Source organism: Periophthalmus magnuspinnatus, chromosome 11 (assembly GCF_009829125.3).
Source record: "Periophthalmus magnuspinnatus isolate fPerMag1 chromosome 11, fPerMag1.2.pri, whole genome shotgun sequence".
NCBI lineage: Eukaryota > Metazoa > Chordata > Actinopteri > Gobiiformes > Gobiidae > Periophthalmus > Periophthalmus magnuspinnatus.
The window spans coordinates 13,882,861-13,903,450 of record NC_047136.2 but is presented as its reverse complement, the minus strand read 5'-3'; the positions used below and the strand labels follow the sequence as shown (position 1 = coordinate 13,903,450).

At 37.5% G+C, this 20,590-nt stretch overlaps 1 protein-coding gene across 1 annotated transcript; it reads right to left on the bottom strand.

Moving 5' to 3' along the window:
• Positions 1 to 203: 203 nt before the first annotated feature.
• LOC117379136 (sal-like protein 3) lies at positions 204 to 11,332 on the bottom strand. Its single transcript, XM_033975852.2, has 4 exons — positions 10,536 to 11,332; positions 2,676 to 5,357; positions 1,402 to 1,745; positions 204 to 906 (listed from the first exon to the last, which is right to left on the bottom strand). The coding sequence occupies exons 1-4, from the start codon at positions 10,642 to 10,644 to the stop codon at positions 547 to 549; spliced, it is 3,495 nt and encodes a 1,164-aa protein (XP_033831743.1). The 5' UTR covers positions 10,645 to 11,332; the 3' UTR covers positions 204 to 546.
• Between the last annotated feature and the right edge of the window lie 9,258 nt (positions 11,333 to 20,590).

Below are 20,590 nucleotides of genomic sequence, written 5' to 3'. Positions count from 1 at the left end.
AGCAGTGGTGGCCACTAGCACAGTTTGACAGGCACTTCTCTCGCAGAAGGCAGCTGTGGCAGCAGCAAAGCTTACCACCACAGGTTGTGAGGAGTAAATACATTATGCAATGTGAAACAGAATTAAATAGTGAAATGTGTCATTAGTCATATGGTGTTAAAGTAAAAAAAGACAACATAAATTTTCTTTTCTCTATTTTTTATTCAGTCTAAATGTTCTTTATGACCGTTTCCACCTTTACAGTGAGAAAACCTCAAGAGTCAGACTTTATGGGCCTTTTGGAACAGGTTTGTGCTTCGGCTGCACTGGCCGATGTCCAGAGGAGAGAGAGTCTTTTCACGCTGTGTTTTCAACTTAATAGTATGTCCATGACTGTGAAATAAAGTTATTTTATTGAGACAATTTCCCTACAAGTGACAGCATGGGGCAAACATGAGTGTGAAGGGCTTGTTCGTCAATAAAAAGTTGTTTATAAAGTCTATAGATTGTACATAACAAGATGTTTTTACAAATACATTATAGTCCATATAATTGCATAAGTTTAGTTCAGTTGATTCCAATCTCTTTAGTGTCATCAATCAACATAGAGAAATGCCTGTTGTTTCCCTGCTCCATGCTCTTGGTCAGACTGATTGGGGTGCTACCACGCTCCACAGATAGGGGGTGGATTTGGGGCAGGGCTCTGTTCTGAATCACTGAGATCTCGTTGTTCTTGAGGCTGTTGGTGATGGCTGAGGCATATCTGCTCCAGAAACCCGGGTCCACGCTCCGAGAACCCACATCCTTCTGGAACATGTCTCCAAACTTCAATGTGTCCCCTCCAAGCAAGGCCAGAGGGTTCTCTACTGAGAGACGGCGCCCTCTACGGGCTGGGGCGTTGTTCCACATGTGAGTGCCCATATGGACCTAAGGGGAAGACGAATCAGAGTTAAAGAAAGGTGCCGGGAGAGGGTCAGTGTCAGTCACTCACCAGTAAAAACACACTATGTTCTGCAATAAGAACATATTATATACTTTCCAGTTTGAAAAATGTATATATAGTCAATTTTCTATGTATATGTGTTCTATCGCAGTGTTTATCAATTGCAGACAGAGCATAAGTGATATTAAATGTTTGAAGATACTTCAAACATTATAATTCAACAAAAACAACATCTGCACTTCAACCAGAATACAATTACTTTGGTCAACTAGTACTATGGAAATATTATTATGCAAATACATTACGAGTCTGTCCATGGGGTTCAGATTGATAAAAAATTGTGACCATTACCATAGCGGTTAACATGTTAAAACAAAATATTATATCTTTTGAATGAGAAAAAGTAGTAAAAATGTTCACAGGAACCTGAAACCCGTGGATAGCTTTCTTACTAACGCAACATGTTTAAATAAATGTACCTTAAGATTCCCTTTGGTGGTGAAGGCCCTGCCGCAGACGGAGCAGACAAAAGGTTTCTCTCCTGTGTGGGTCCTCTCATGGATCTGCAGGGCACTGGCTGAGGAGAAGTTCTTTCCACAGGCGTTACAGTTGTGTTGTTTGGCTGTGCGACGCGGGGGCGCAGTCCCCAGGAGAGAGAGGGGTCCTGGGCTGCCCGAGGAGGGGTAAGCTGGGGGTACGTGGACACTGAATGGAGCAGGAGGGTGGAGCTCATTGGAGATGGTCGGTTGTCCATTCAATGCTGGTTTTAAAAGGCCCAATGGTGTGGAGGTGGGGACAAGGCTGGGTGTGCTTTGGCCAACAGCTGGGTAGAGAAAATACAAGGAATTTTGAATTTTACCATGCAACACATTGTGTTAATTATATAATGTATTGAGGGATTATTAGGGGAAAAATAAGTGGGAGAGAAATTCAGCAAATTGTAGGAGGAGGGAATCACATAAAACTAAGGTCAGGAGTTAACCCAGCATATGTGTCGCAACCAAACCCCTAGGCCATCCTGCAGCATATATTTTAATTTAATATACTGGAAAGGTAGGGAATGATCAAATTGGGTGTTGATAGAGATTTGAAGGATTATAGACAAATGTTAACACTTTATACACCTTTGGAACTTTTAGACATTGTAGCCAACCTAATGTTTTAATCATGTAGAATAGCTTTTTTATAATTTATATGTGGAAAAATTAAAAAAATAATATAAAATAAAATGAATAAAAATAAATATTTAATTTTCAGTAGGGCTGCACGATTTTGGAAAAATCATTGTAATCAACTCAACAATAGGAACACTATTATTTGAATGAAGACTGAAATATAAACAGACAAACTAAGAATTTAAGAAGAGTTTGTAGAAGTCTAATTACAGGTAGAACAAGAATTTTCTATCCATGCTTTCAGAACATGGAAAAATTATGATCATCGCCATAGCAATTAATAACAATTAAATGCAAAACTTATATTATATCTTGTATATGTTTTGAAAGACAAAACCTGCTCAATATGTCGTCTATAGCAGGACGCAAACCCATGAATAAAAAAACAGAATATTTAGGACATTAATTGTTTTACCTAAGTAATTGCAGTCTTTGATAACGGTGGCAACTCCAATGCGATTTCTGATTGCAATATATTGTACAGGCCTAATTTTTAATTTGTGTATATCCCTTCACAGTTAGTGATTTACAATAATTGCCATTGGTTCTATTACATCACTACGGAAATTAACAATTACCTGGGCTGAAGTGGAAGGACATGCAGTATGGTGTCTCCTCTTTCACGCTCAGTTTGGTGGATTGAGTTTCTTTTTGCTCTGGGCCGATCGTCTCTGCAGTGTTAGTCAAACTTTGAGATAGTTCTGTCTTCAATGATGGGCCCAAATCCTCTTGAGATCCAGTTCTACTTTTTCCCAGAACTGGAGGAGATCTGATCCGTGTAACTCCGTCTAGGTTTGTCTGGTCTGGACTTTTTGGACTTTTCTCTAAACTTTTACTGTTGTCACTAAAGCCATTTGTTAGCAATTTATAGGCATTATCTATAGACTTCATTTGATTCTCCAATGCAGCCAGACTTGAAAAAGACGATCTTGGAGAACTGCTAAAACTTTCTTCCAAATTTTCCTCCTCTTCCTCGTCCATTGAAATATCATCTGTTACATCATTGCTGTTGCTACTTAGACTATCAAAGTTCTTATCACTCAAAGAGATTTCGGAGTCCATTTCCTGGGGACTTTCCATGTTATTTGAGTCAGAAATTTGCCCAACCATGTGCATTCGAATGTGCTGTTGGAGTACCACGGCATTTGTGAATTTCTTTTGACAAATTGGACACGAATGTTGCACTTGAACAGGTGGGTTTTCTCTGTGGACACCAATATGAGTTTTTAGATTACCTTTGGTTGTGAAAGCACGACCACATACTTTACATTTATAGGGCCTTTCACCTGTATGAATTCTGTAGTGCATTTTTAGGGCACTTTGACAACTGAGGACACGATGACAAAGTACGCACTCATTGGGGTCTGTAATTTTTTTGTCAATGTTTTCAACTAGTTTTTGCAGCTTGGAGGTTTCAGACGGCTGCATAGACTCAAGCATGGCAGACAGTTTAGTGTCTTCAGTGTGGCTAGGTGGAGAAGTAGGAACTGGTGAGGTGCTAGCTTCCGGAGTGGACACTGTACTAGATTCGAAGTTGGGCTTTGAGGTAAAGTTATGCATTAGTTGAACACCATTGGTCTTAAGTAAATTGGGTGCTTCAATCTCCTGGCTAGGCTCTGAAAGAGGAGAGAAACGCGCCTCATTGCTTGTGTGGTTAGGTGACAAAGAAATACATTCACCAGCTGATGGAGATTTCAGGGATGGTGTTACACTTATAGGGTCATTTGAGCTGCCCAGACCGGAGACAGCGGACGCAATTGGAAGACCTAAACTGGCGGGCAAAGCTGCTACAACGGGTTTACTCTCCATCCATGAAGACACTGGCTTTTCCGGGGGGATAGACATGCCGTAGGGAATTCCCGAACTGGTTGGCACATTGTCAAGGTACTCCGGAACGGGATATGGGTTCATTTGGACATGGGGATACTTGTCTTTGTGCCGTTGGAAGTGTACCTTTAAGTTGCCTTTAGTGGAGAAGCGGTTTCCACAGATGTTGCATTTGAAGGGCCGCTCCCCAGTGTGTGAACGCAGGTGGATCTGTAGAGCACTGTCGCTGCCGAAGACTTTGGCGCAGAAACGACACTTGTGCTTGAAAAAGGGTTCTTCTGGGCTTGGTTTAGTGTCAAATAAAGACACGTTTGGAGGTTTGCTTTTCCGCTGCTTCATTAGCGCTGCCAGTGGGTCAAGGGTGCTAGCTGTAGCTGCAATGCTAGCTAAAGGGTTGGGGAAGATGACACTGCTGCTAGGTGGGCTGTGAGGTAGAAATGGAAGGTTTGAAGATTGGCTAAGAAGGTTGTTTGGCCCAAGGGAGAGTGGAGTGGAGGAGCTTAGCGTGCTGCTAATGCTACTGGTATAAGGCGGAAGCAATGTGGACACACTGGTGCTACTTGAGCTGGAGTTTTCTGAAGAATCTCTAGTAAAAGTTTGTAAAGTTTGTATTTTCTCTAGCTTTGATGGCAAAGTTACAACGGCTTGTCCATTGACAGTGGAAGGCATAGTCCCTGAAAGAGGCAAGATCGAGGGTGGGACCCCACTTGGAGGAGTGGGAAATGGGTTAGGACCGAGAGGTAGTGCCCTGGACACTGGGTTGAGTGCTGCTTGCGTGGGCTGGCGGTTCATATAGGCCACTTGACTGCAGATCTGCTCTATCAGATGGAGTTGGTGCACTTGTTGTTGTTGTAAATTTAGTAAGTGCTCAAGAATTACTGGAATAGCTGCAGCGGGTGCCCCCTTTGCTCCTGGATGATTATTTAAACTTTGGGAAAACTGAGCCACTGCTACACGGGTGCTATGGAGGATTTCAAGAGTTACATTGGTACTTGGCATGCCATAACCTGTTGTAATTGATTTCAATGGTAAATTTGACTCTGAATTTTGAGAACTAGAGCTTGTATAATTATATGTAAATTTATCTTGCAAAGTGTCAATCTGCATGCCTTCATCTTGGTCTCTCGCTTCATCTAAATTATCCGAACTTTCATTGTCGTTCCCGAGTATGTCTCCTCCAATCTCATAGTCTGGAGATCCAGGAGGGGAGGAGTCACTGGACAGGATGCTGGGAACGGGAGAGGGTCCAGTTTGGGAATCCTCACTGTCTTTCACGATGAGCACTAAAGGGTTGTCTGCAGTGCAAACTTTCTGGTGCTCGCTGAGTTCGATCCAAGTGAAGAATTCGGCGCAGCATTTGTCACAGATGTGGGTGTCGTCATTGCTAGGGTCCACTGCACTGGTGTCATCTCTGCACAAGCCTTCAGCGGAGTCTACGAGCAGAGAACAACATGGGTTAGGACAAATGAATGTAAACATCAAATAATACTACGTTATATAATAGAATGAAAAATATGGCATGAAGATTGAACAAATAAAGATAAATTGGACATAAGTTTATTTGAATTCTGTAGCAATTGTATACCTCAGATTTTCTTTTCTTTTTGAAATCCACCAGCAAAAACTAAAATTGGAATTTTTGGAGATTTTGGGACACTGTATATTTTGTTGTGACGATCAATAAAATTCATTGTTATGTACCTACTTCTGAGTACTGATCCACTAGTGGCTTTTTTTTTTTTTTTTAGCAATTGGTTGGTTACACAGTGTAAAACAAAGAAAGATTTTTTTTTTTTAAATAAAATAATAAAAAAGTGACACAACAATGCTCAAAAGGAGTAAAAGCGATGGCAAGCAGATACGATGGCGTATATTTTGTGATTTTTAGGCTGGTAGATTTGGTTGGATAAGGAGCAAAATTCACGTTTGAAGAATAAATCATTGGAATTCTATCTTCTATATTTGAGATAATATAACCAATTTTACATAACCTATTTTTCAGAATCCACAAGTACTTTGAATGAAAACTGTATTACTTACCTAATTTTAAAGCTCACTGCATAGAAATTCTTTATTTATTGAGAGTACAGCTGTTTTATTGCAAGTGACAGCTACTGCACAGTCTACAGTGTTTCATCTCAAAGTCCCTGTTTTTACATGTTAACCATCTTTCACCAAAATCAATATAGGTCAATGAAGCCATAGTGACCTCTCAATTGTTCATTCAGACAGATAATGAAATCCCATACGTTACATTGATTTTCTGTGCATTCATATCATTCAATCATCAGCTCATCCTCAACTGCCTTTTAGTTCAGCGTACTAGCCCTGATTTCAATGAATATTTTTGAATGTCAACAAACCAAGATAGTGTAAAGAGATTTATCTATTCATGAAACAGTAGATCAAAAGGGGTCTGATTATGAGACTCCATTTATTTTTATAGTATTTTCTTCTATTTCTAAACAGTATTATCTTCCAATGCATTATGGAAGATAATACTATAATAAGAACTTCTCAACTTATTGTGAGAACCACTGATTGACAGCAATCAGTTGTCTCTCTTTATTGTGATAATATGATCATATTATAGTGTCTTTAATCTATTCATAAACAAAATGCTAAAATCTATCTACAGATACTCACACCATATGTGTAGTGCTAAAATTGTGCCTTGAGAGTTGAATTCAAATCATTTAGAAAAATAGTCACTTTGAGCAATTACTTAAGTTTGCAAAGAAATGGAGGTTACACATAATCATGGATCACCATATTTTTTCACAATGATTGATACCTAAATACAATTACATTTTCTGCCATTACTTTTGTCTAATACATTTCCTCTATATCGAGACCAGCTTTATCAAATCAAACTTTGTGAATGAAGTAAAGTGAATGTGACATACACACAACCAGATAAAACACACTCATTTCAGTTTACTTGTTTGGAGTACACTGAAATCACTTCATTGTAGAATACTTTTTGATTTTATGATTTTGTGACCTGAATAACACTTATCGATAAACTTTAAAAATCTTAACATCCATAGTTACAACTGAGCCTAACGCTCAATAGTTCTATGATTAAAATCTACTGACACAAATCCATAAAATCTGCACAAGCTCCTGACCCATCCCATTGATTTAAATGCGATTTTGAGATTCTCACCTTGACTCTGCCCCTACCCCTCTCTCCCACTTTCACTGATCCCATGTCTTTTGTGCATCTCTTTTATAGAAGTCACTGTTGCATCTGCTCAGGCTTTGGTCCATTAGAAACAGACCGAGCAGCAGATGGACGGATTTGGACGAATCAATACTAAATTATACCACCACACTTGCGCTTCCACTCACTGATTTTAATAACGCAATTTTTGTAGTTTGCTAACAACATTATGCGTTATGATGACATATGTTAGCGCTACTCAAAATACTAGTAGTTAACTAAAAGCTACATAAGGTAGACTTATTTAAATGTAATATTTTGTGTTACAGGTTTTATGCTTGTTCTCTTACTTTGAGTTACTTTTGAACCTTCACCCAGTTGAGATACTCACCTCTTCCTAATACCTGCTGTTTCAAGATTTCATTTACAAATGTTAAATATATGTACTTTTTGGTAAGAATAAAGTATTATTTACCCCAAAACCCTAACTAAATGGCTCAAATATTTTTTGTCATTGAGTTCAATGATAGATAAATTTAGTTATTTTAAATATCAAGTGTGGAAAGAAATACTCATGTTACTGTAATTGAGCAGATTTTTTTTACTTTTTTCACTTAAACTTGTACTTGAGTACAATTCTAGCCAGGTAATTGTAATTAGCTGCATTTTTAATTATATATATATAATTACTGAGTATAGCACAACTCACACCTGCTCCTGTTGTTGTATTTTGAACATGGCGCCCATCAAACAGAAAGTCTAAGTGCTCTCAATGGGTCTCCCTGTATAAGTAAAGATACAATTTTAAAAGTCCTGTTCGTCCCAATGCCTGACTATTTCGCCTATGTCTCTACTCCTTTCAGTATCTACAAGCACATAACGGTACGTCAGCACTGCTCTGATTGGCCAGAGATACATTTTGAATCACAAGTTAACACACTTTTTACAAAACATTCCCATTGCCGTCCTCTGTGCTGCTTAGTGCATCTGTCTGTGTTTTTTACTTTGTTAATAAACTTTCACTATCACCAAGATCCACCCGAAAACTCCCAGTATTCCCAGTCCTCCCAAACAAAAGGAGCTTAACCATGGCAACTTTTGTGCTCCTTTACTAGCACATATATTACAAGACGCCGTTACTATGGTCCGAACTCTATGCTTAAATCTTTAGGCAAATAAACTTCGCAGACAGTTAAGTCACACATTTGTAACAAACTTTTTTTAGAGTTTATAATTTCTAAAGTCTTGAGATCTAGTAGTGTGAGCAAGAATAACTTTTACTGTAAAATTTGAAACGGTTTAACATGTTGGGTGGTCTGTGAATCACCAAAGCCAATCCAAAAAACACACAGGAAAAAACTCTGCTCTCTGTCTAAACTTTACAAGACTTACTTCCAACAAAAACAAAGAAACCATCAGCTTTGATTTAGCGACGGCTTCAGTGTTCGCAAATATAATAATAACTGTGAGTGAAATTTATTTTAGATTGTCACCCTTGTAACCGCTTGAGAAAATAGATTTATGTTTTTCGAGATCGGTGGTTTAAGGGAGAGAGGTCAAGAAAAGTTGCAATTCGGTTATGTACGAAGGAGTTACTTTTTTTTAAAATAAATACCTTTGCCGAAACATAACTTTTTGTACTGCTACTGTTTAGAAGCAAAGTTACACAAGGTAATTTTGTGTGGGGGCAACGTTCTGTTTCCCCGTTCCCTGTTTTACTTTCAAAAGCTATATTTGATGAAAACATATTATAATTTGTACAACTGTATTCATAGCAACATTACGTTTTGACTCATAGTTTCTTAGTAGTAGTTTAATCCCAGGCAGATTATTTTATTTATATCTATCTGATTACACTGAAACATAATTCATTTTAACAACCAAATATATATCTTTTTAAACAAATCATTACATATTTTTATAGCTACTCTATTTTGGTACTTTAGTAATATTATGATTAGGTAAGAATACATTTTTTTTTTTCACCTCTGACCCCAAAGATCAGAAAGCAGCTGTTGACGTGCTAATTGTATTATGATCGGGACACACAGCTCTTGCCCCTCGCCGTGTGAAGCTGACAAAGGTTAAGTCAATCATTTCAGACCCCCCGCGCCCCCTGTCCCTCCCCTTCCCAAGCAGGATTCCCCGGCTGTGGGGGGCCTGGACACAAGTGGACTTCTTCAGCGTCGTTTACACAGATAAATATTATTTGTATGTCGGCTCAAAGCTATATTGACCACATTTTAGTGAAACCTGTGATGTTTTCAGTAGTAATGGATTTAAGGATTCGGACAAGGCCCCATCCCACAGTGTGTACATGCCTGACAGATCACATTTTTGTATTACAAATTTGTAATTAGTTTTGATGTGAAATAAAAACTGAAATCACATCTGTTGTATTGTTCATAGTTTGTAGTTTGTTTGTAGTTTTTTTTTTTTTTTTAATGTTATGTCACTCTAATCCCTCATTCATATATAACGTACAATATGAAATCAATTGTGTTTCGACAATAGTGTACAGGCAATAGTCAGGCAATACAGTGATATCTACTCTAAAACAGCTGATTGAGCCTGATAACTCAGTACAATACAGTCCGGATCAAATCAGGAGAAAATGAAATTGTTTAACTCAATATTTGAATATTAGATGAAGGAATTATAGCAGGAAATTTGATTACACAAATGAGCTCAAGTTACATTATAATAACAGAAATAATAACAAATATTGATCATAAGTTTATCCATGCATTATTAGACAAGTGCTGCCACCACAAAGGCCTATTTCTTTCAGCCGCCAATTGCTCCATATATTATGATGTTTTCTTTTGATAATATTGAACACAAAATGCAATTGACTGACTGTGATATAAGCACTTTTGGTTGGCTATTTTTTCATATGTTGAATGCTGAGCCAGGCCTGTAAACCTCAGATCATCACTCACAAAATATGATTGGCTAAAAATATTACTCATATTTGACCATACAGTTGATTTGATTTATTTTATATTTGATTAAACAAGCCCCTTTAAACGTCCAAAGTGACTTAATAGAATAAATAAAGGTATTATAGAGTTACATTTGGTTTGGTGCCATTGCTTTGTCAGCGATGTTGTTCCTGTAAATGTCCAGTAAACGTGGCTAGGAAGTTAGGGCACATAGAGCCCAAAACTTAAAAACTAAACATATACGTAATAAATTATTTTTCATGTGTTCAAATTTGACGTTATAAAATAAAAGCAAACAAAAAAACAAAACTGTCAAACTCAAACTTCACTTTTACGCACTAAAAATAACGTGCGTAAAAGGAAACGTTAAGTGTATAAAATATTTTGTTGTATAATATCGTGTTCGTTAAATTCTCTCTAGAGTTCCCTTACGATGGAAAAAACAACTACACGCAAACAAAAACAAAAAAAGTGTCTAAATCCGGACACTCAGACCCTACCGTGCCCAAAGAGCAGCTCGCCCTGCACTGTCGCTTCCTCCTCGGACCGGAGATGCTGAGGTTTGGCTTGTTTTCGGCGGGACATGGCGCTGTTCTTTCCCGGGACCATCGGTGGGACGAGAGAGGTTCACGGGGAGCCTTCAGTAGCGCGGATCGCACTCAAATACGCGTCCGTAGCTGATGGAGTGGATGGAGAGACCCAAGTGCAGATTGCGCATGTCAGGGTAATTATGATTGAGGACGGCTTCGGCTTTTACGACTCCAGCTATCCTTCTGCGGGATATTGGCCCGTGTCCAGCCAAACTCAGGAGAGCTATGGAAATGAGGGATGAGAGCTAATAATTATTGGTGCGCCTCCTGTCCCGTGTTGGTTTGACGTACTGTCACGCACAACTCCAACATGGTTCAGTCCAACTTTAAAGTCAGCCCCGTCTGTTTTACCAAAACTTTACGCACAGCATACATTGTCTTTCAGAATTCAGCCAGTCGAGCCCGTATATTTTGTTTGGTTTACACCTGAGTAGTATGAAGGTTTTGCGTAAAAATAGGCCAGTTACGCGAGTTTGGATGGATGTCTTGTAACAATATTACGCAGCCCCATCAAAGACAGTCAGTTCCTACATTTGAGAGCAAAAGTTAAAAAACAAAAAACAAAAACAACAAAGATAAGTTACGTCCAGTAAAAATTGAGGAGCACGCAGTCAGTGGTTCGGTCCTTCTGCAGTCTTTGGGCGCTCCAGTCCCGGTTGGTCCTGCGTTAGTGCCCGTGTGATGTGCGGTACTCCTCGGTCACACACACCGGCGCTGCGCTCCTCCTCGCTGCTCCCTCCGCCTCTGCTCCGTCATTAGCTGCCCTTCAGCCGGCTGCGATAGGCTGCTGACTGGCCAGTGCTCCGTGTTCAGCGACCTCCCACAATTTGGCGCCACAAAAGAGTCTAAATGTGTTTAAAGTTTTGTTGTTGAGTCAAATGAAGCAGCAGAGTAATGAGCCCTGGTGATGTTTGTGGGTGACATTTTCATCCCTGGGATAGTCTGGTTACACAAAACACTAAAACGTAGCCTATTCATGCACCTAAATCACTGCGTAAAACATCTTAAATTCTTTTCATTTTCTTTTGTTGAGCTGGACATATGGACCTCCATAGGTTACATTTTTTATGAATAAGCATCTTATTTGTTTCTTTTTTATATATTTCACAATTTAGCACTTGTGCAAAGGAGTCAAAATATTTACTTGCAGTTTTTATCATGACTTTTTGTTATGATAGGCCTTCCCACATTAATATCACAAATTCATTTTAATCATAACACCATTGTTGCCAATGTCTGAAACAGTTGGGCTATTAATTATCTCCAAACCAGAAGTTCACTTGATACTCAAAATTGAATCACATTAGAAGAGACAAGTGAGTCCAAAGCCTGGATTAATGAGACAGAGTTTGTTCAGAATGGGCATCTGACATAAATGTTTTTGCTGTTGATGGAAAACCTGAAAGAGGCAAGGAATACTTTTTGGTAACACATTATACCTACACCATAATGAAGCAAGAAGATAGACTTAATTCATATGAACAAACAGTTTATTAAGAATGATTCAGGCTTAATTAACACCCAAACTCCTAACCCCTTAATTAAGTAGTAACTAAGCCTGAATCCTTCTTAATAACCTATTTGTAATTAATGTAGTTATTATAAAGTGTTTTCATAGTCAAGTCAATGATTGAAAAGTCAATTATCCATCCATTTTATAAATAAAGCAAATAAATAGCTCTACAGCTTGTCCAAAACATTGAAAGCAAAAGTGTGTTCATACCAACATCCGACCTTCCACTTGTTTAAACTGTAGCTATTTCAAAGACACAGGAGAAGACAGACTTTACTTTGCGTAATCCTTTGCTCCGGCACTGTCCCCAAACTTGTAATTATGTATTATTAACAGTCATGGAGGGGGGAGGACAGAATCAGCTGTTGATAATTGCAAGTGCTACAGAAGAGGTTGGTATTGATCGTCATGTCTGCTCGTTCCCCTGCTGTGCCCAGATAAGCAGGTCTCTATATCATCTCCTCTGACCTATCAGGCTAACGCACACTTTATGATGAATAGCCAGTGGCCCCTAACGCTTATCTAAGAACTCACCCCTCCTTGATTCACTATTGATTCTTTGTAACCAGCAACAACGTACCAAATCAAACTAGCAAGCACGCTACTTGGCCATGATCTCTTCCAGATTGGGTACAGCTGAGAGGACAGCCATGTATAAGGTATAAGAGCCACTTGAGATGGGGTGCTCATGTAATGTGTAATAGGAACAATTGCATCGGCCGAGTTAGCGTGAGTGCTACACCTGAATTTGATGACAGATGGTAGCAGTTACGCATTTGACTTAGGCAGCAGTGGTTCTGTAGTCAAGATGTTACGTCTTCTTATAGCTTGTTTTGTTTCTTTCCAAAGTTTGCCTCTCACAACATTTTTGTTAATTAAAATTACCTTTATAATTATAAGTCCAAACATTTAACCTTGGGTGAACTTTAAGTCAGATAAGGTGTTATTTAATGAAGTTTGCCACTAAATCCTGCTAAACCTTGATTTCTTTGTGTTGGTACTTCCGGTAAAGCAGGAATCCCATTCATTTTAATGGGGCATTTGAGAAAGTTTTGCAGCTAAAATATGATATAAAGTAGGCTGATTTGTTAAAAATGTTCATGTGCACCAACAAGTCAACACTGTACTGATTCTCTGGGAGGCTTTAAAACTGCTCTGTAGTACTTATATAGAACTTATTTGCTGCCAAGATCAGCAGACCCATGCAAAATAATACAACCCAAATGACGATGGCAGCGCCCACAGCAACGTCCAGAATAAGGTGAATAGATGCTTTATGCAAATGCAGACACTTTCTGTAAAATTTAACAGATTAAATATTATTTGAAATTTTTTTTTTATTTTTTTTTTTATGTACACCATCCTCTGATATAGGAAATTTAGTCACCAAATACTGTACACATACAGATAATTTTGTGATCAGACATCTTACTCACAGAGCATTGAAACACCATGCTGTCCTGATCTCAGATGTTATTAGGTAAGCATGTTGTATTAATGGGTTTCAGCTTCCTGTTGTATACAAAATGTTAAGAACTTAAGAACTCTCCACTCAAAAGATATAAAATTTCGTTTTTAATTGTTAATTGCTATGACAACAGTCCAAATTGTTCATCATCCTGTAACATTGGGGACTGCAGTTCTTCTATGATATACTAGTAGTCCTGTGCTGTCCCTGTAGATCTGCTCCAGTCCTCTCATTGTCCTGTTTGTGGATTAGAGAGTGTGTGAATGGCGGTAAATCAGAGTGATCCTGGAGCAGCTTCACTGGTGTCCCTGTTTCAGCTGAAGGATGTGAGTTTGTGCAGAGCTGAAGAGACGGAGATATGACAAACTATTAACCTCTGACCCTCTCCTCAATGATACAAGGAAGACGTTTGTGTCAGTCTTCAAGAGTGAAACAATATTTACGTTCAAAGAAAAAAAGAGAGGCATACACTGTTAAATACTTATGTGATTTTCTCTAAACCAAAATGAAGCATAAACATTACTCAAATCACTTTAATGCAATTTTCAGTCATAGCCAGAAGAATCAATCTAAGTGTCTTGCCCAGGGACACCAGAAATGGCAAGGTTTAAACTTATAAATGCAATAATTTTGATGATTTGAAATGTGATTTAAAGGTCCTATATTACACAAAATTGACTCTTGTGAGCTTTAAGCCATGTGAGAATGTTGTTACCTCCTCAAAAACATACCTGGATTTGTGTTTTGTTTCATTCACACATGTTTGAGCGACCATTTATTATTTGTCTGTCTACATCTCCAAAGCTCAAAATGCTTCACCTTATGTCATAAAGTGGTAGTTCTCAAGTTAACAGCTACGTTTTACCGTTTACTATGGCCTATATAGAAACTACAACTCGTACTAATTTGTCAGATTTATTCTTTGTATCATTCTTTGGATAATAACCATTTTTATTTATTTCAAACCATTTCACCTCTCACTGCAATAAAACACTATAAAAACAATTAGACTCTGGACTTTTGCTTCCTGGTATGATCAGAGCAGAGGATCCCAGTTCAAAATGACCATAAATCAAGCAATGGATCGATGTAGCGGTGGTCTGCAGCAGTCTGATAACACAATCAATACGACATTTGGGTTTTAATGAAAGCATGATACACCTATGTCCCCAACAGACAAATGTGTGGACCCTGCTTTTTGAAGAACAGCTGATTGAAGCCATAACAAGAGCTGGACTTATCTGGACATCGCATAGAGAGACAGGAGATGGGGGTAAAACAATGGGAAGAGAGGGGGTATGGCTCTGAGACATGGTGAGGCTAAGAATAACAAAACATGTGTTCTTTGTGTCGAATTTAACAAATAGATACAACTTAACACGATTTTTATTTCACTTATTTATTTACCATGACACTTCTAGAGTAATTAAATATTTGATTATTTTTTATTTTTTATTAGTCTGGTATTTTATTGCACCAGTTTGACATTCAGTGCATTCAGTTTATATATATATTTTTATTTGTTATTATTATTATTATTTTGGGTAAAATTCTGATAAACCAAAAAGTCTATTATGTCCTGCATGTATTAGACCCCTAATGGTAGTCATAGTAAATTGGACAAGTTGGGACAGAGAATTGTCAGTAATACAGAGGAGGAGGATATCTTTGACCTGAAATTTGTGTTAAGGTGAAAGAAAATGATGTATAGAAGAGTTTAAAGAAATATTTTGTAAATGAAGTCTAGTTTGCTTGCTCTTTTACATGAACTTTCGATGCATGAGTTTCAAAGTGATGCACAGTTGCCATGGCATTTAGCAATTCAAAACAATATCCTTCCTTTTGAATGATGAAAAGTACTCAAAATGGCGCCTATAAACAGGAAACTGAAACCGAGAAATGGGGATCTAAATGACCCACAGACTGATGTCATAAGTGTAATGTTTATCTTAAACCAGTTGGAGATAAGGAATTAGCTATGAGTAAGTCAAAGTAACTTAAGATAATTTTATTTTAGCTTTTAATATGAAACAAAACTACACAAATGCCGCTTGATATCACCACAAACCCCATGTTTCCCAAAGGCTGCACGCTCTCTGCTTTAAACCAATATCCAGACCTTCACTCAGCACTTATTGTATCTCGATGTAGCAAGTTCCTCATCCCAAAACACAAAGAAACAGAAAATGGACCAAAAAAGAAATCAAATCTGAACAAAAGCACGTTTTTCGAGGGTCCAACCGTGATAGACAGGTAGGATAGACCCACTGGTTTATATGTACAGTCTGCTTCAGTGAATGGGGCTATTTCGAATGGCTTTAATTCACTAACTCCTTGCTCCTCTCGTGCTTTTATCTAAGTATTGATTTTTTTCTTTATCTGGCGTGGGGGAAGAGGAGCGCACAGAGCTGTGGATCAGAATGGGGAAGTTTTTGCAGACGATTGGTGTAATTCTCAAAGCTATTTCGTCCTGTCCTTCTGGATGTCCACAGTGTGTCAAAGAGTCAACGACATGATACCAGCAGATCAGAAACATGGGAAATAGATACAAGATATGTGATTGTGTCAGGGTTTGAAATGTTTTATTGATACATTTATCCTTTCAGTTTGGGCCAGCTTTGTGAGAAATTAACTATAAACGTGCTTTTTATCCTACATCGGAGGCTTAAGTCAACAGACAATGTTGGTTTTCAGCTTCCTCCAATCTCAACCACTTCTCTGTATTTACCACTACTTGCAATTATTTCAGAAATTCAGATTACAAATCATACATGTAAGGTAAAAACAGGGTATTTTTCAGTTCTGAAGTTTTGAACGGGAAGACAGTGGTCACGTTTAATCCATTTTAGATCAATATTATGGTTTACAGTTAACAAAACAGGAAATAACGATCTATATTTGTTACATTTTCAAACTATACCTGAAAAAGTATCATATGTCTCCTTTAAACTCTGATAAAAGACTCGGAAGTGTCGCAATAAGATTAACCAATTGTTGAGGTTTTGTGATCGCTGGGAACTAAACATAGGTAGATTTATATATTTAGTCTTTTTGGCAGTATTAAAATTGTGCAATGCAGTTATCATTTTTGAAGTAGTTAAAAGTAGTTAGATCATGCTTAATTAGCCAAAGTGTTCAAAAAGCTTTGGATTTTGCAGATTATGTACTTGTTTAAATATAATTTAAGAGTTTTTGAGCATATAAAAAAGTAAGTAAATTTGTCGTTTTTGCAATAAATTAATCTGTATAATGAGGTAATCTGTAGTTGTCATATTATGGACATTAACAAAAGGAAGGATAAATAATTAACTTTGTAACAATACAAGCAAAAGTGAAGGCCCTGAATGTCACGGTTTGACATCTTCTAAAGGCCAATGTGTTTTTGTTGATAAAAGCTGAAGTGGAAATGTTTACAGAGCGACTAACTGCAGACTCCCTACTGACATGGCTCTATTGGGATTAACAGTTAACGGTTTAAACATTTAGGGTTAGTTAAAAATGGAGAGAAAACAGCTATTAAATTTACTAGACTCACATTTAACTAAAATAAGAGATGCTGTTTATGGATTTAACAACATCATGATTGGTACAGTCTTACACAATGAGTAATACTACAGATTACATGAGTGTGTTGTATAATAGGAGATGTACAGGTTTGCTTGGATTAGGAGAAACGTTGGCATCATTTTGTGACTGATCAGAATAGCAAACTTTATGGGACAATATAATTCAAACGCAAAATGTAGACAGAAATATGTTCAATTGTCATATCAGACATCAAAATAATTTAATTCAAATCATTTCTATTTGTCAGTTATCAACTTGTCTTTTTAATCGCGAGTTACAGACGATCTCTCAGTAAAGGTTTGTGGTTTGGAGTCACAATTTTGTGTCGAAAATCTATAAATTCAAGAAATTAATATTAAGTTAAAAACAAACTGAAAATCTTGAATGGTCAATAGGTAAAATGTGTTGATACATTAGATTTTTTCAGCCCTAAATATAATTATAAGCTTATATATAAATTTTACATAGATTGCATATTTGCATATTGAGTAGTTACAGTATTTGAGTACACATTCCTGATCCACACTGAGAGACCTGGCTTGAACCATTAGGGACAAACAAAACAGCACTGACTGTCCATGTTAACCAAGCGGCTCAAAACATTATATATTTTAGTACCTCCCACCTTTAGTCCCAAGCCATGCCAATTAGTATCCAAGGTACAATTTCAAATCCGTCTGAAAGCAGTTATGTTTTTGTCCTCTTCACAGTTTACAGCAGAGCCCCGTTAGTGAGCAGAGAGGAAGAGGTGCCGAAACATGTTAAAAACGTATTTTAATGTGGGGTTGACTCAGAGCCTCTCCATGTGTTCTGGCTGCTCTCTGTCCCACTTCCTGTGACTCAGAGTCTGAAGCCTAAAGCCAATCTCAGATACGATCATCACAAAGGGATACACAGGCGAAAACCGCTAACCGACTTCAACAGGCATAGACAGGAAGAGGTTTAAGGTAGGTTTTGTGTATTTAAATTATGGTGACTATAGTACATTTACCCACATTTATTTGAGTAACTTTAATAAAATTGTACTTCTGAGTAGTTTTCAGACTCCATGTTTTACTACATGTGTAAAATGTTTTACGTGTGTTACTATCAGTGATGGAATGTAGTGAAGTACAAAGTGAAGTATTGTACTTAAGTAGAATTTTTAGGTATCTGTACTTAAGTACAGTAAATTTTACAGTAGATACTTTTTAATTATACTTCACTACATTTGAGAGCAGGTATCTGTACTTTCTACTCCACTACATGTTTGAACGGGACTGAAAAGTACAAAGTACTTTTCATATGATTTGAGGAGTTATTTTTACCATGTTCGTGGTAACATCCTGACTAAAGATTTCAAGCTTCGGCTTTGAGCAAACTAAAACAAATACACAAAATTAATTTAAAAAAATAAGAAATTGATTTGGATTGCAACTTTTGAATGAAATATATAATTTTAAAATAAATATCACTACGTTTAACACTTTACAAACTTTTTTTTAAACATCATTTGTGTAAAATACTTATTTTTACTCTTTAGTACATTTTTAAACGGGTACTAAAATAATTTTACTTAAGTAACAAAATTGAGTACTTCATCCAGAACTGGTGACAATACTCGAGTAAAAATTTTGGCTTCTCTTATAATTAAACATGTTGAACATTTGTTTTTCTGCTTCTTTCAAATGTGTGTGGTCTATAGTTTGAACCTAAACATGTTTTGTGCATCAGTGTTTTGGTCTATATTCCATTAACTTCAAAGCATCTTTTACTTGAGCTGTATTTCCCCCAAAACATTTTCACTCTTACTTTAGTAATTTACTGTACCACTGTGTTGTACTTAATGATATTATTTTGAAGTACAGGTTTTACCCACCTCTAACTGTACTGATTGTTATGACTGTGTTAAAGACATTCAGGTACAAATAGAGCACATGAGGCACCTGGGGAAGAGCTGGTGTGAGGTTTGTCCTTAAATGACTGTAACTGTTGGGGACTGATCTGGACAAAAATGATTTTTTATTTTTTTTTATCATCCCAATGGCAATCATCAGACCATAATATTGCAAGCTATCTGGAAATGACCCGAGATTTGGTTTGCACTGTAAAAAAAATCACAAGTTTGTTTTATTATAATTTGTAACATTATCTTTTTGTAGCCTTGTGAATTATCTTATATTATTGACATTACTCTCTGGTATAATCACTTACTAATTATTTACAGTCTGAGTGGTTAAAATCCCGCTCTCGAACATCTTTAAACATCATTATAGCTGAGCAATCAGATCCACTGACCCCCAAGTTGGCGGTGCAATTCCAACTACAGATAAATGCTTTTGCTGTGCCCCTGGGCAAGACACTTAACCTACCTAGTCCCTTGTCTCTATGTACACTTGTGTGTGTGAACTGGTGAGTGGTTCCTTAATATAAAGCACTTTGAATGTCTTGAAGGTGTAAAAAATGTAACCATTTACCATTAAAAATATGTTTTACATGTTAGGGTTAGCATGTTAGGTGTTTTTATTTGGCTTGGAGATCCACCTTTATCAATTAGAAAGTCATTTATACCCATGCAGGCATTTTTACAAATGAATGACTTATATTTGATTTATTTTTAAATTATTGTTTGCATACTTGTATTATTTATGTATACTTTTATTTGTTTAGCTCAATAATCATGTTTCTGTATCTTCATAATGTATGTGTGTACTGCTGGACTGTACACACACATTATACCACATCCCATCGATCTTATGTCAGAGCATAACATTTGCAGCATTTTCACACTTGAGCAGCTTCCTTGTTACCTTTGGCCCAAACACATTTAAATCACAATGTTTAGTGCTGTTTCCCATGTATTGGAGACACTATAAAGAGCAGTTCAGAGCAGTAACAGGTTCTGGATCATTGCAGAGTCACGCTCCATAGACCCGCAGTGTTTATGTGGATTAGCCCCATGTGCAGGTCCTGTCTGTCTGTCTGATGTGTGGGGTGAAGGGCGGTTTATGGGCCAGTGCTACCCAGGATCAGTGTGAGGAGTGGGGCAGAGCTGCAGGCTTCTACGGCATGATGTGTTTGTGTTATGGTGCAGATGAGCAGACAGGAGCTAAGCAGACAATGTGGTTGAATTTAACTGTAAAAAAACCTTCAAGACCTTTTTGACTTTGGGGTTGACATTGGTGTAGCATAAAAGTGTTGGTTGTCTGATGTGTCTTAAAGGTCCTATATTACGCAAAGTTGAGTCTTGTGAGGTTTAAGCCACGTTATAATGTTGTTACCTCATCAAAAACATACCTGGAGTTGTGTTTTATTTCATTCACACATGGTTGAGTAACACTTTGTCATTAGTCTACAAAGCTCCAATGCTCAAATTGCTGTGTTCCACCTTGTGATGTCATGAAGTGGTGGTTTTCAAGTTAACAGCTCCTTTTACCT

Bases quoted from the DNA above. Each gene is read 5' to 3' on its own strand.
- LOC117379136 (XM_033975852.2), bottom strand. From the start codon at position 10,644: ATGGTCCCGGGAAAGAACAGCGCCATGTCCCGCCGAAAACAAGCCAAA. The intron at 5,358-10,535 runs GTAGGGTCTGAG...CTCTGCTCGTAG, and splicing joins CGAGCTGCTCTTTGGGCACG to ACTCCGCTGAAGGCTTGTGC. The intron at 1,746-2,675 runs GTAATTGTTAAT...TTCTCTACCCAG, and splicing joins GTCCTTCCACTTCAGCCCAG to CTGTTGGCCAAAGCACACCC.